Below are 12,645 nucleotides of genomic sequence, written 5' to 3'. Positions count from 1 at the left end.
ATGAAGGTAAATAAAAAAGACCCACCAACACAAAAGCGCAAAAGAGTAATTATTTCAAAATATAGGAAAAAGTTGCTGCAGTTGACACAGTTTTTTTGGGAGCCTCAAAATTCTATTTGAAATTCCAATTTTTCAAAACCAGAATTACAGATTAACGTATGATATGGATGTTTGTGGAGAGCTGCATGTTGCCTCGATGTTTCTGTTCATGCTTCATCATGTTTAATGGTTTAAGATTCGCGAATTTATAATCCTTTTTCATTCAATTGATTTCAATATTACCGTTGATTTTAAAGAATAAAGAATAGCAAATATGTTTTAATACCTTTTTCAATCACTTCGAGTATTCATAATGCATAGAAGTGGTATGGTATATGTATATTTTCACTGCCTCAATTAAGTGTTTCCAAAGTAAGTATAATGGGGACTAACTGTGCACCACTTATTGCGGACCTCTTTTTGTATTGTTATGAGTTACAATTTATGACAAAAATAATCAAAGACCCATCAAAACAACATCTGATAAACAAAGGAGTAGGTTCAGTAAGACCTCTTTTTGGCCCCAAAATATTACAGTTTTACAAAATTGTTAAATTTTAAACTTTTTCTTGGTTATTGGAAAGTAGAATGGTTCTGCTACATAAAAATGGGCTGTTTTTGCCAATACAATGCACATATATTGGGTACTAGCACCATGAAGTCGTGCTAAATTACTGAAATCTTCACAATTCCAGCATTTTAGTTAAATTTTAGACAGTTTCCGGGTAAAACGAAAGTGGCCGCATTCGTGTTCATCCAAAATATTGAAATGGAAGTTGTATTTGATGATAATACATAACATATGTAAAGATTGAGGATGAACACGGATGCGGCCACTTTTGTTTTGGACAAAAACCATCTGAAAAGTGACATTTTTTCGCATATTTGGTAGATTTTTCATATTTGAGCTTGAATCGGACCGTTTTTAATGACTAAATAAGTTAAAATCTTGCACATAAATTAATTGAATCATATGAAATAGACACTTAAGTGTTTAAAGAGTGGTCAAAATCTTTCGTCAGATAAAACTTAAATTTGAGGCCAAAATCGGTCCTTACCGGACCTACTCCTTTAATAAAACTTTTAGATATTTGGATGATATTTTGGCTCTCAATAATGACGACTTCAGTATGTATATTAATGAAATTTATCCTGTTGAACTTACTTTAAATAAAGCTAATACTAACAATGACCACTGCCCTTTCCTCGATCTTGATATCTATATCACTAACGGAAAGCTGAATACTAAAATTTATGATAAAAGGGATGATTTTTCATTTCCTATCGTTAATTATCCGTTTTTAGATGGTGACGTTCCCTTGTCACCATCTTACGGTGTTTATATATCTCAACTTGTACGATTCGCTCGTGTATGTAACAATGTTTTAGATTTTAACGAGAGAAATTTATGTATTACTGAAAAATTATTACACCAGGGTTTTCGATATCACAAACTAGTCAAAACATTTACTAAATTTTATCATCGGTATAAAGACATCATTCGTAAATATAGCTCAACATGCAGACTTCTTATACGTTCAGGTATTTCACATCCAATTTTTTATGGAAATATTCTTTATAAAGCACAAAGGTGTCAGTATTCACCTCAGAAACTTACAAAACCTTTGAATAGACTTATTAAGAAGGGATATAATTACGATACTGTGTTCAAGTCATTAAAGATTGCATATTTTGGCGTTAATATTGAGTCACTGATAAGGTCTTTGCGTCGGAACTAAACACATTTATTCTAAAAACAGTTGTTGGCATGACACGGGTTATGCTCTTCTCATATATGTTATGATGGTATGATACTAAACCCCTAACGGGAAGGATTGTTCCTGATGTTCATATGATGAAATCATAATCTTTCAGTCAGTTTAATTGAAGTCTGGAGCTGGCATGTCAGTTAACTGCTAGTAGTCTGTTGTTATTTATGTATTATTGTCATTTTATTTATTTTCTTTGGTTACATCTTCTGACATCAGACTCGGACTTCTCTTGAGCTGAATTTTAATGTACGTATTGTTATGCGTTTACTTTTCTACATTGGTTAGAGGTATAGGGGGAGGGTTGAGATCTCACAAACATGTTTAACCCCGCCGCATTTTTGCGCCTGTCCCAAGTCAGGAGCCTCTGGCCTTTTTTAGTCTTGTATTATTTTAATTTTAGTTTCTTGTGTACAATTTGGAAATTAGTATGGCGTTCATTATAACTGAACTAGTATATATCTGTTTAGGGGCCAGCTGAAGGACGCCTCCGGGTGCGGGAATTTCTCGCTACATTGAAGACCTGTTGGTGACCTTCTGCTGTTGTTTTTTTTATTTGGTCGGGTTGTTGTCTCTTTGACACATTCCCCATTTCCATTCTCAATTTTATAAAAGCTGTTTTATGTACAAATCTTTTCTTATGTTAATTCATGTAATATTGGCCGCTGCAAACTGACTAAATAAGCAATGACCATTTATGTAAGAAGCGAAGCGATGATGAAAACGTAAAACGGTGTTCTAATAAACTTAGCTTTGCTAAAAAAGGGAGTTTTGTGGTTTGGAATGTGTAAGTCTATATATAAAAAAACTAAACTGTTTCATCACCTACATGAATAGAGTGAAAACATTGGTTAGCAAACTATACTATAAGAGGCTTAATAGTCTTCAAAGTCGGAAACAATAAAAACTGATGGAATCCGAAGGAAATAAATGTTGAAAGAAGCACAGTTTGTAGTCTATTAACAGAACTAATTTTAAAAACAGTTCTTTGATTAAAACTTCACAGCTAATAACATTTTTGGAAAGTTAACAGATAGAAAACGTAAAAAAACCCACTTCTAGATCTGTTTTAATGGAAACACTAAAGTGGTAATTAAGCTGTATTTGGCGAACTCTTTCGGAATTTTGGGTTCTTAATGCTCTTCAGCTTCGATTTGGCCCTTTTCAACTTTTTTATTCGAGCGTCACTGATGCGTCTTTTGTAATCGAAAATTAAGAAGGGATTTGTAATACTAGCCCCTGTCCACGACATGCCTTGAAAATAACCGCAAGCGAATATCTGTTTAGTCTAATAAGAAGTTGACGATCAGTTTTAAGTGTATTTAGAAATGTTTGTATGTAAATACAATCGATTTAATGCACACAGTATTAATCAATTTTACTGATGTTGGGGACACCAATACACAGATGTAATAAAATCCCGTTTGTTTATTTCAACCAGAGACATATAATACAATGTATTATATGTCTCTGTTTCAACTATTTTGAAATTTACACGGTTAGTGTCATTTAAATCGTGTCGTCATCTGGACCGTGATTTCGCATCGAGGACAAGTTTATATACTGAGGTGACGATATCTTTTATTTACATGTAAATTATCAGTGACTGCACATATATAAACTTTTTAGATATTCTGAGTTTTAAAAATGACAGAGGAAGCAAAAACGGGAGGTAAAAATGTGGTCATAGCTATGGATGGAAGCGAACATTCCAAATATGCTTTTAAATGTAAGTATTTTATTAACACATTTGTTTGTATATTTTATACGATAACTCATACATTGTACATGATATTGAAGGAAATGAACATACTATTTATAAGATGTTCAACATGACCTTGGAAATGACTTTTATATTTAATATTATTGTGATAAAATCAGATCATCATCAAGCATTTGGAAACTAGCTCATGCATATTACGTTTAAAACTATAATGCTATATCAAATTGCACTATACAATAGATATTATATATTTAGTTGATTAGATACGTGCATCAGATTCACGTAAAACTGATAACATTACAATGTATATACATTCATCGTTATATAGTTATCATGAGAATAGTACAAATTACAATATTGTTAAATGGGATTTTACTTTGATTAAGATTTATATCATCAGCAAACAAACTGTACGGTTTTGAACATGGGTTGTGCATGGATAAACATATCATGTAAGGGGAAAAGGAGGAGAGAAATATTTGTGGAAGCTCGGAGACTTCTTTTTTCCAGTTTAATTTTGAAATTCATGTTATATAATTGGTAACAAATTTATTTCATGCAAGTAAGCATATATCGTTACAAGACTCATTATGTGCTTGCATGGATGACCCATATGTGTGTATATGTGCTTGTCCCAAGTCGTGCTGGAGCCTGTAATTCAATTCGAGTAAGCTATCGCCGCGATGTAGTCTTTTTGAGCTCATGCGATCATAGACCAATTGACTTAGCAACTAATTGTTATAGGTTACCAAACAGGCTTCAACGCAGAACAAAACATTATATATTGCATATATAGTACATAATATATTAAAGACACTGGAATGAAAATGTAAAACAATTCTATCACGAAAACTAACGATCTGATGTATGTACAAATAACGAAAACAAATATGATATACAGCAACAAACTACAACCACCGAGTTACAGATTCCTGACTTGGGATAGTCACATTGAAATTGTTTGTTTTCATTGTTTTTAACATACTAGTAAATCATATTTTGTCATGTTGTTACCTTTTAAAGCTGATATTGCGTTGTACAATGACCTATATTTATTTACATCTTCATTCTTTGATCTCTGGTTGATATATAGATGTCTTATTGACTTCCTAATTTTATAGCGTAGGAATATATTTGAAATAGGCATACGCAAATAAAACGAAGGTTTCATTGCATGCCCTCGACCACTGGTCCTCTATTTGTTTCTTATAAATTATGATATATAAGCACAATAATAAATCATGTTTGAGCTCCTTGTTTTATGAGTAGGCCTGTAGTGTGTCTTTTAGAAACGATTGAAAAAATGGTAAGAAAAGGCTCATTAGACCCCATTTTCATATATATCTTATAGAATCATATTCAAAACAGTGTGGTCCTGGCCATTGATTGACGGTCTAAATTATCCCATTGACTGGGACAGATTAGGTGAACGTTTGTCGGTAACAATCACTGCTCACTATGTACTTGTTAAAGACACTGAATCTGTGGGGTCACCAAAGGTTCTCAACACCTAAATAAAGCAATTCGAAAAACGAATCCGGAATAATACGATCTGTTGATTTATATTAATAATATAAATCAAAACATAAAGGTTATTCCTGAATAATTTTTAATTATTTTATTATTAAAGGCGTTAAGAACCTTTGGTGACCCCACAGTTTAAATTCTATAATAAGTAAGAAGTGAGCAATGGTCGTTAAAGACAAACGTTCACCTAATCTGTCCCAGTCAATGGGATAATTTAGGTCGTCAATCAATGGCCAGTACCACACTGTTTTGAATATGATTCTATTTTATGCTGGAAGTTGAAATACAAAAATATTCTAAAATCAACAATTTACATAGAGGTTGTAATACGTTGCCCATTTATATCATATAACTCAAAATCAAATGCTACATGTAAAGTATATATATGGCATGATCGTCTTGTCTTAGAAACTCCATGTGCATTTTTCTAATAACCTATAATCAACAAAGTGCTCATGTCATACATTAAATATAAAATAATAGAGAACGGAATCTAGGAATTTGTTAGATTAACAACAAACCGATCAAGATGCAGTAAATTGCCATAGGCGGTCAAAAGGTCTCTAATGCAGCGATAAAATCCTACACGAACTTATTTCATATACAAGTTGAGTGAAATGGACGCCAACATAAACTCCGAGGCATCCAAATAAACCGAAATTATAAAACAACACACACACACACAAGACTAACAAAGGTTAAAAGTACCTGACTTGTGACAGGCGCATACATGCGTCTTGGTTTAACAGTTATTGTGAGATCGTAAATGTCCCCATATGATCCAAATATATATATGCTTCTTCTGCTCGTAATTGATAAATGCATGGTTTTGGTTTTATCTGTAGGCATTATTTGACGATTCCTTCGATTCATTTTGAATGAGTTAGGGATGAACAAGGTAAGTTCCAGTAACTCCTTTGTTTGTTCACGATTGGTGTCGTTTGGTTTAATTTCTATTTGGGTAAGATCCATCAAATAAGATGACCCCCCTCTTTTCCCGATTGAACCCGAATGTTATTTCGGTCTAGGACTGTGTCAATACAATACTGTGTGTAGTATGTGATGAAACGTACTTAATAGCTGACTATGCGGTATGGGCTTTGCTCATTGTTGAAGGCTGTACGTTGACCTATAGTTGTTGATTTCTGTGTTATTTTGGTCTCCTGTGGACAGTTGTCTCATTGGCAATCATACCACATCTTCTTTTTTTTTTTATATTAAACATGTTACAAAACCATTATCTCAGATTATATCATTTACAAGTGTACATGTACCTGTTGACCAAGAAAAAAAATCTGCAAACTCAATTAGATTTTACGTTTTAATTTTTATCAGACCTTGCAAAAGTATTAATGTCAAGGATGAAATTTAAAGTTTTTAGAAAAATTTAAAGAGTGTTTGTATCTTTTATAATATTTTGTTTTTGGACTTTTTAACATCTTTCGATCATGTTAAATCATTATTTTGAATTTTATGTGCATTCCAAGGAATCATATATCAATTTTATAATCATGTTAAAGATACATTATATACTTTATATAACGCTTGCCATTTAAATCATCATGTAATCTTCAATACCTATCAAAAAGCAGTGTTACTATGATATAAAGATGTCGACATAAACAAATGTCTGACATTTATCAGGATAAGTTGGAGACCCTCAAAAGATGTCTACCCCCAGGAAGAGATTCCTGTAGCTATATTTTACAAAACCTTTCTAAATTTGGGTCCTCTTCAACTCCGTACTTTATCATAAGCAGATCCCGCTGCGGGTCCTGGCCCCCCGTTTTGTGGGAACAATAATTTATAATATGGGGAAACACTGTCTCTTAACTGATGCCCCTTCCCTATTTAGGTCATTCAGAGCCCCCCCCCCACCCCCACCCCCCACCCCCCCTTATCAAAAGTTCTGGATCCGTCACTGTTTATTTGGCATATTTTGTTTATTCAAGCATCACCAATGTGTCTTTTGTAGAAGAAACGCGCGTATGACGTACAAAATTTTCATCCTGGTATCTCTCATGAGTTTTTTTTATTAAAAATTCGGTTTCTTCTGTAAATATATTTTTGATGGCGACAATAATGCATATATATATATACTAGTACATTATTTTCATTCTAGTATGTAAAACTGCGTAAACTTTCGGTCAGAAACGTGATCTCAAATGAATAACGAATATCAAAAAGTTTTTCATTCTCATTACAGGGTTTGTTGACAACTGTCGAAAAGAAGATGATCATGTTTACATCGTCCATGCAGTCGAGATGAATGAAATGTTCGCGTCACAACAGTTCTCATGTAGGTATTGATACAGAAAAAAGTCACGAGAAACGTAGCTGGGCTAATCAAATACTAGTTTTATTAGTGGAGGTCCCCCCGATCTTTATTAAAGTTATCGCGAGCTCAGTAGTCATCATTAAAAGAGTTATGATCATTGGTATGGTCATAATTTTAAATTAACTGTTCACAAAACTTTAAATGTCTTGATTTATTTTTACTCCAGGAATAGGTGGCATTGAGTAAGCTCAATTTGACGAAACCTTTCAGAATTTTGGAAACGGCCTCAATGTTCTTCAAAATTTCGGCCTTTCAAATTATTTTTATTTGAGCGTGTCTGCTGAGTATTTGGCGTCTGGTGTCTGACGTACACCCTTTTAATCCTTGGGGAGAGATCCGTTTGCGCCAAAATTGCGTCCTTTTGCGCCACATTTTTTTTCTCAAATGCTACGTTTGCGCCACATGTTTTAAAATTAGATGGTATCATTTGCGCCAAAAATAAAACATACGATTGCGCCAGTTAGAAGAAAAATTACTTCTATACTCCTTTATTCGGACTTGGAACCGGCAGTGTAACACGGCACATGTTTCCTTTTCTGAAACATATCTTTTTCTTACTGCTGCTGCATGGGTACTTCCCATTTCATGTATGTAGTAGCTTGTAGCTTCACTTTATTGTCCAAAAACACAAACATTGAAGTATGAAATCCATAAAATAGTTAATAATAGTTCTCATAATAATAAAGCCCATATACGCATGGTGGGAACAAAGCACTGTATCATCAACATATGTGGCTAAAACATAAAGAGCAAAAACTTCTATTTTATATATTGGCATATCTTTGTTAAACAAAGCAATAAGTTTTATTCTCTCTCTGTACATTGACTGTCTAATGCTGCTTAAGTCATTTAATTCTCATCAGAAACTCATTTTTATGGTGAAATATCTCCGAACATACAGTAATTATGATACCTTTTGAGGCAAAAATAAGAATAGATATATAGAAATAGATATGTGTACAGGTAAATTGGCGCAAATGAGTTCCGAATATTGGCGCAATTGATACATTTTGAAAACAAAAATTGGCGAAAATGATACCCCTGAATAACAGTAATTGGCGCAAAAGGACTGCTGCCAATCCTTGTATCTATGATGCGTTTATTCACATATATATTACCAGCTTTGATTACGTTAGAAACAATTTGGATGGAGATTTGTCTTATTGGCACTCACACCACATCTTTCTATATCTGTGTACCTCTTCTTAGCATGACTATTAAGAAACTTATAATAATAGAAGAAATCAGTGGACAAAGGTTACAATAAGCTAATTTACAACTTTAATTATGGCAGTCTTGTATTTCTTTGAAAATGTTCTACAAAAAAATCTGAAGTCTAAACAGTCTTCTTTTAGATTTCTATTCATTGAGAATCAATTACTTCAGTAATAACTACGGAGATATTAAAACCTAATGAAAAAAATTGCTTGACAGATATTTTTCTCGTTAGGCAAAATGGAATTGAAAAACGCACAATACGGAGCTAAGGTCATCTACACTTGACAACCGACTTATGATTCAAAAGGTGACAAATGTAGATTTTTCTATCTATTTTATCTATCAGAAAATATTTTCGTTGTTTACTTTTTCGTTGTTAATATTTGTATGTATTTTTGTATGTAAGGTTCGTTAACCTTATACTGACCAGGTAAACAAAAAGTAAAGATAACATGTCAAAACATACCGGGACTTCTTAACCTTTATCAAGGCAAGACCAACTGAAAAAAATACAAACCCACGCAAGCGTACAGTCTGAATCCGGGCGTTAACTACCATGCTTGTGTAGATAAAGTGTAACGGGCTTTGTACGTAAACGAACTCTTGCAACAACATCTACACTTTCGATACTTACAGAGAACTTTCCTATTAAAAGTACATCTGTAGTCAATGTTTGCTTATTCTTAATATTGAATAATAATAAGCAGCATGATATATTTGCCACTGGACTTTAAACGAACAACTATGAATCAATTATATTTGAAAATAACTCCAAACTAAACAAAATCGAAAAAAGGCTTTTATTTATAAGGAAGGCAGAATGGCATTCGGTGTTTCAATTGAGATGGTCATACTTTAATTTCTACTTTTATTGTTTATATTGAATGTTTATATACCATAAATATAAAGTCTTTTTCTTCATTACACAGCTCCATACTCATTTGATCCAGATGTGTTAGCGTCCATTTTGAAGAAAGAAAAAGATCGCGTAACACAAGAGTTAAAAGAATACGCTGCGCTACTCACTGAAGCTGGGGTACGTATATTGCTGAATCTGGAGTACGTATCTTACTAACTATTGGTTACGTATCTTTCTTAAGATGTATTAATTGTTGCTAAAGAAGTTGTGAAACAAAAAAAGACAAAACAGAAGTGTATCATTTGTTTACAAATTTGGGTATTTGTTTCTTTGAAAATTTCAAATCTGTTTCAAAGAAAACAACAGATATGATGCAGACACACTATATATATTCCAAATTAAGTCCTTTTTGCTCGTTCGCTTTATGTATGTTTTCCCATAATTTGATAGACCTATATTTTTAATACACTTAATTAGAAACAATTTTGCCTTCACAATAGTTTTGACTGTATTAAATGTTTGAGCAGGGGAAAGCACCTTTCATGAACTGTAACACATGTATAATAAGCATGGATTTTTCTCCTTTTTATCGCAACTTGGTCGTCAATTAAGTATTCCGTTACTACTTATTTAAAAGATTGCGTAAGGGGGAATAACACATCAAAAAGATTGGACAAAGGGGAGTAATAAAAGTAGCAGGAGTTTGTGGCTTGATTTCTAATGAGAAAAGCTAGCTGCATTCCAGAAACCTCAGGACGATGATGTTAATACACAAAGGGCAATGTTCGGCCTTTAAACTTTTATAAAGTTTTATATATTTTAAGGATGGTTTTCTCTTTCAGGTTAATGGAACAGTTAAAAGCGTCCATACTACTAATCCAGGAGAAGGTATCGTAAAATGTGCGGCAGAACTAAACGCCGCCATTATTATAACCGGATGTCGTGGTTTAGGCAAAATTCGGCGCACGTTGGTGGGAAGTACAAGTGACTATATTCTTCACCATGCTCACGTTCCAGTTGTGATTTGCCGACATCAACATTGATAGACTAAATTCAAAGAGTTATCGTTCTTAGAATAGTGTATATAAATTCACCAATATATATGGTTAAAAAAAAGAAGTTTATTCATGTCCAAAATAATTATGTCTTTGTAGATCAGGTCACTACAGATAGATTAAATAATTATATCAAAGACTATTCGCCTTGGTATAAAAACATTAATTAAATGATATTAGACTGCAAGGATAAACCGCTGACAACGCCATAATTCAATTAGACTTTACTAAAAAAAAATAAACTATAAAAATAACTTCGATTAAAATTAGTCTGTCCAAATGCTGTAAATCGCTGCTAATCGTTGGTGACTGCCCTTCATATTTGGATTTTCGTTTGTGGTTTTGTTATACATCAAATACTTTTCCCGATTGGATCTTTTAACAATTTGTTTGATCGTTGTCTTAATAGAGCAGTGTGGGTTTTGCTTATAATTGTTTAAGGCTACGAGACGATGTATAATTGCTTATACGATCGTTTTACCGACACTGGCAGCTAGCTGTCTCATAATCAATTATGCCGCTTTAATATTTTATAGCCAATAATGTTATTATTTTTTATGTCTATTTGATACTACATGTAGTTGCTGTGTTATAAAATACAATGTCTGATTATCGCTCTTTAATTATCAGACTAGAATATCCCTTATTTGGTACATGTACCATCGAGACCAAATTAGTCTTTATTATTGTCTTATCACAATTTTAAAATGTTATGACATTTTATTTACGGATAAATTAATCATTATTTAAAATCCCCGTTTTGACCACTGACACGGACTCGTATTACTACATAAGGACTTATAGGAAAATATGTTTTAGTCGATTTAGGATGAGTTGGGATGGAGAAAGTTGAGTAAATATTTACACTTATGTCTACTGAAAGAGAGACAACTCCTATTCAAATGTGAAACTGCGTGTAATCGCTTTCAAAGCTTTATAGTACATCACTACATGCATATTTTTACTCGCATCAAATAGATTTGCCAGGCATCATCCGTTTAATGGATACGTCATATTGATTTTATTTGTTCACATATTTGCACTGAAACAATTACACACCAAACAAATACGAAACAGTGGCGGATACAGAACTTTTTATAAAAAGGGGGGGGGGGGGGGCGCACTCCAGTCACACTTCAGTGATTCCCTATATAATCAACCAAATGTTTTTCCACGAAAGCCAACCCCTGGATCCGCCTATGCGAAAGTAACTAACTTTTGATACAATCCTGCAAATAAAATTAAGTTTACTTAAAATCGATTGGTTAATGCATTGTAATCTCGCGGAGAAGAAATCATCTGAATATTTACTAACTTTAGCATGGACTTTCTCTGTGGCGAAATTGGGAAGGGATATATCAAACATTAATTTTGCTGAAGAATAAGGCTATAACCATGCAGAACATACAGGTAGTTACCCCTACCTTTCCTTTTCGTGCAAAATCAACGCCCTTGTTAGACTGCCTTTTTTCAAACTGGGGTCATTTTACAACATTTTGAATGCAGATTAACTGATTTTTCTAATTTCTGTTTATGTTTTGTCTTGAGAACAGGATCCTTGAAGACCGATCAGAATATATTTGATGCATCTGATCATACGATTATATAATGTTGAATAAGTAATAATTTTTTTGTTGATATTTGAACAACCGTTTATTTCATATTGATACATTTTGTTGTCTATAATTTTGTTAGACAATTGTCTGTAATTGACAATGCATAATTTCATTGATATGTCAGCATACTATATGATAGAAAAGTAAATATAAATAAGAATGTTGTTCTGTGTGAGCCAAGGCTCCGTGTTGAAGGCCGTACTTTAACCTATAATGGTTTAATTTTTAAATTGTTATTTGGATGGAGAGTTGTCTCATTGGCTCTTACACCACATCTTCCTATATCTAAGAAGATCACAATATATAAATCAAAGTACTGAACATCAGAGGACCTCAAGTTGTGTTGAATTATTGATAAATGACAGGTGTTTATATTACAAAATGTATACTTGCCGGACAGATATGTTCACCTTACAATATAGTACAAATACTATAATTTGCTATGCTATATATATATGTATATTATATCTGAGATACTGACTTGAACTAGGATACTTAACT

The 12,645-nt window shown here is 33.0% G+C and overlaps 1 protein-coding gene across 1 annotated transcript; it reads left to right on the top strand.

Annotated features, from left to right (window-relative positions):
- The first annotated feature begins 3,297 nt into the window (after positions 1 to 3,297).
- On the top strand, positions 3,298 to 12,368 carry LOC134701057 (uncharacterized). Its single transcript, XM_063562197.1, has 4 exons — positions 3,298 to 3,537; positions 7,265 to 7,357; positions 9,544 to 9,650; positions 10,316 to 12,368. Exons 1-4 carry the CDS (start codon positions 3,456 to 3,458, stop codon positions 10,514 to 10,516), a joined length of 483 nt encoding a protein of 160 aa, XP_063418267.1. The 5' UTR covers positions 3,298 to 3,455; the 3' UTR covers positions 10,517 to 12,368.
- The last annotated feature ends 277 nt before the right edge of the window (positions 12,369 to 12,645 follow it).

The sequence above is a fragment of the Mytilus trossulus genome, unplaced genomic scaffold (genome assembly GCF_036588685.1).
Source record: "Mytilus trossulus isolate FHL-02 unplaced genomic scaffold, PNRI_Mtr1.1.1.hap1 h1tg000211l__unscaffolded, whole genome shotgun sequence".
Lineage (NCBI taxonomy): Eukaryota > Metazoa > Mollusca > Bivalvia > Mytilida > Mytilidae > Mytilus > Mytilus trossulus.
This window is presented reverse-complemented; position numbering and strand designations above follow the sequence as displayed.

Excerpts from the sequence above, each read along its gene's own strand:
- LOC134701057 (XM_063562197.1), top strand. The coding sequence starts at position 3,456 with ATGACAGAGGAAGCAAAAACGGGAGGTAAAAATGTGGTCATAGCTATG. Across the intron at positions 3,538-7,264 it reads TTCCAAATATGCTTTTAAAT|GGTTTGTTGACAACTGTCGA; the intron begins GTAAGTATTTTA and ends TTCTCATTACAG. Across the intron at positions 9,651-10,315 it reads CGCTACTCACTGAAGCTGGG|GTTAATGGAACAGTTAAAAG; the intron begins GTACGTATATTG and ends TTTCTCTTTCAG.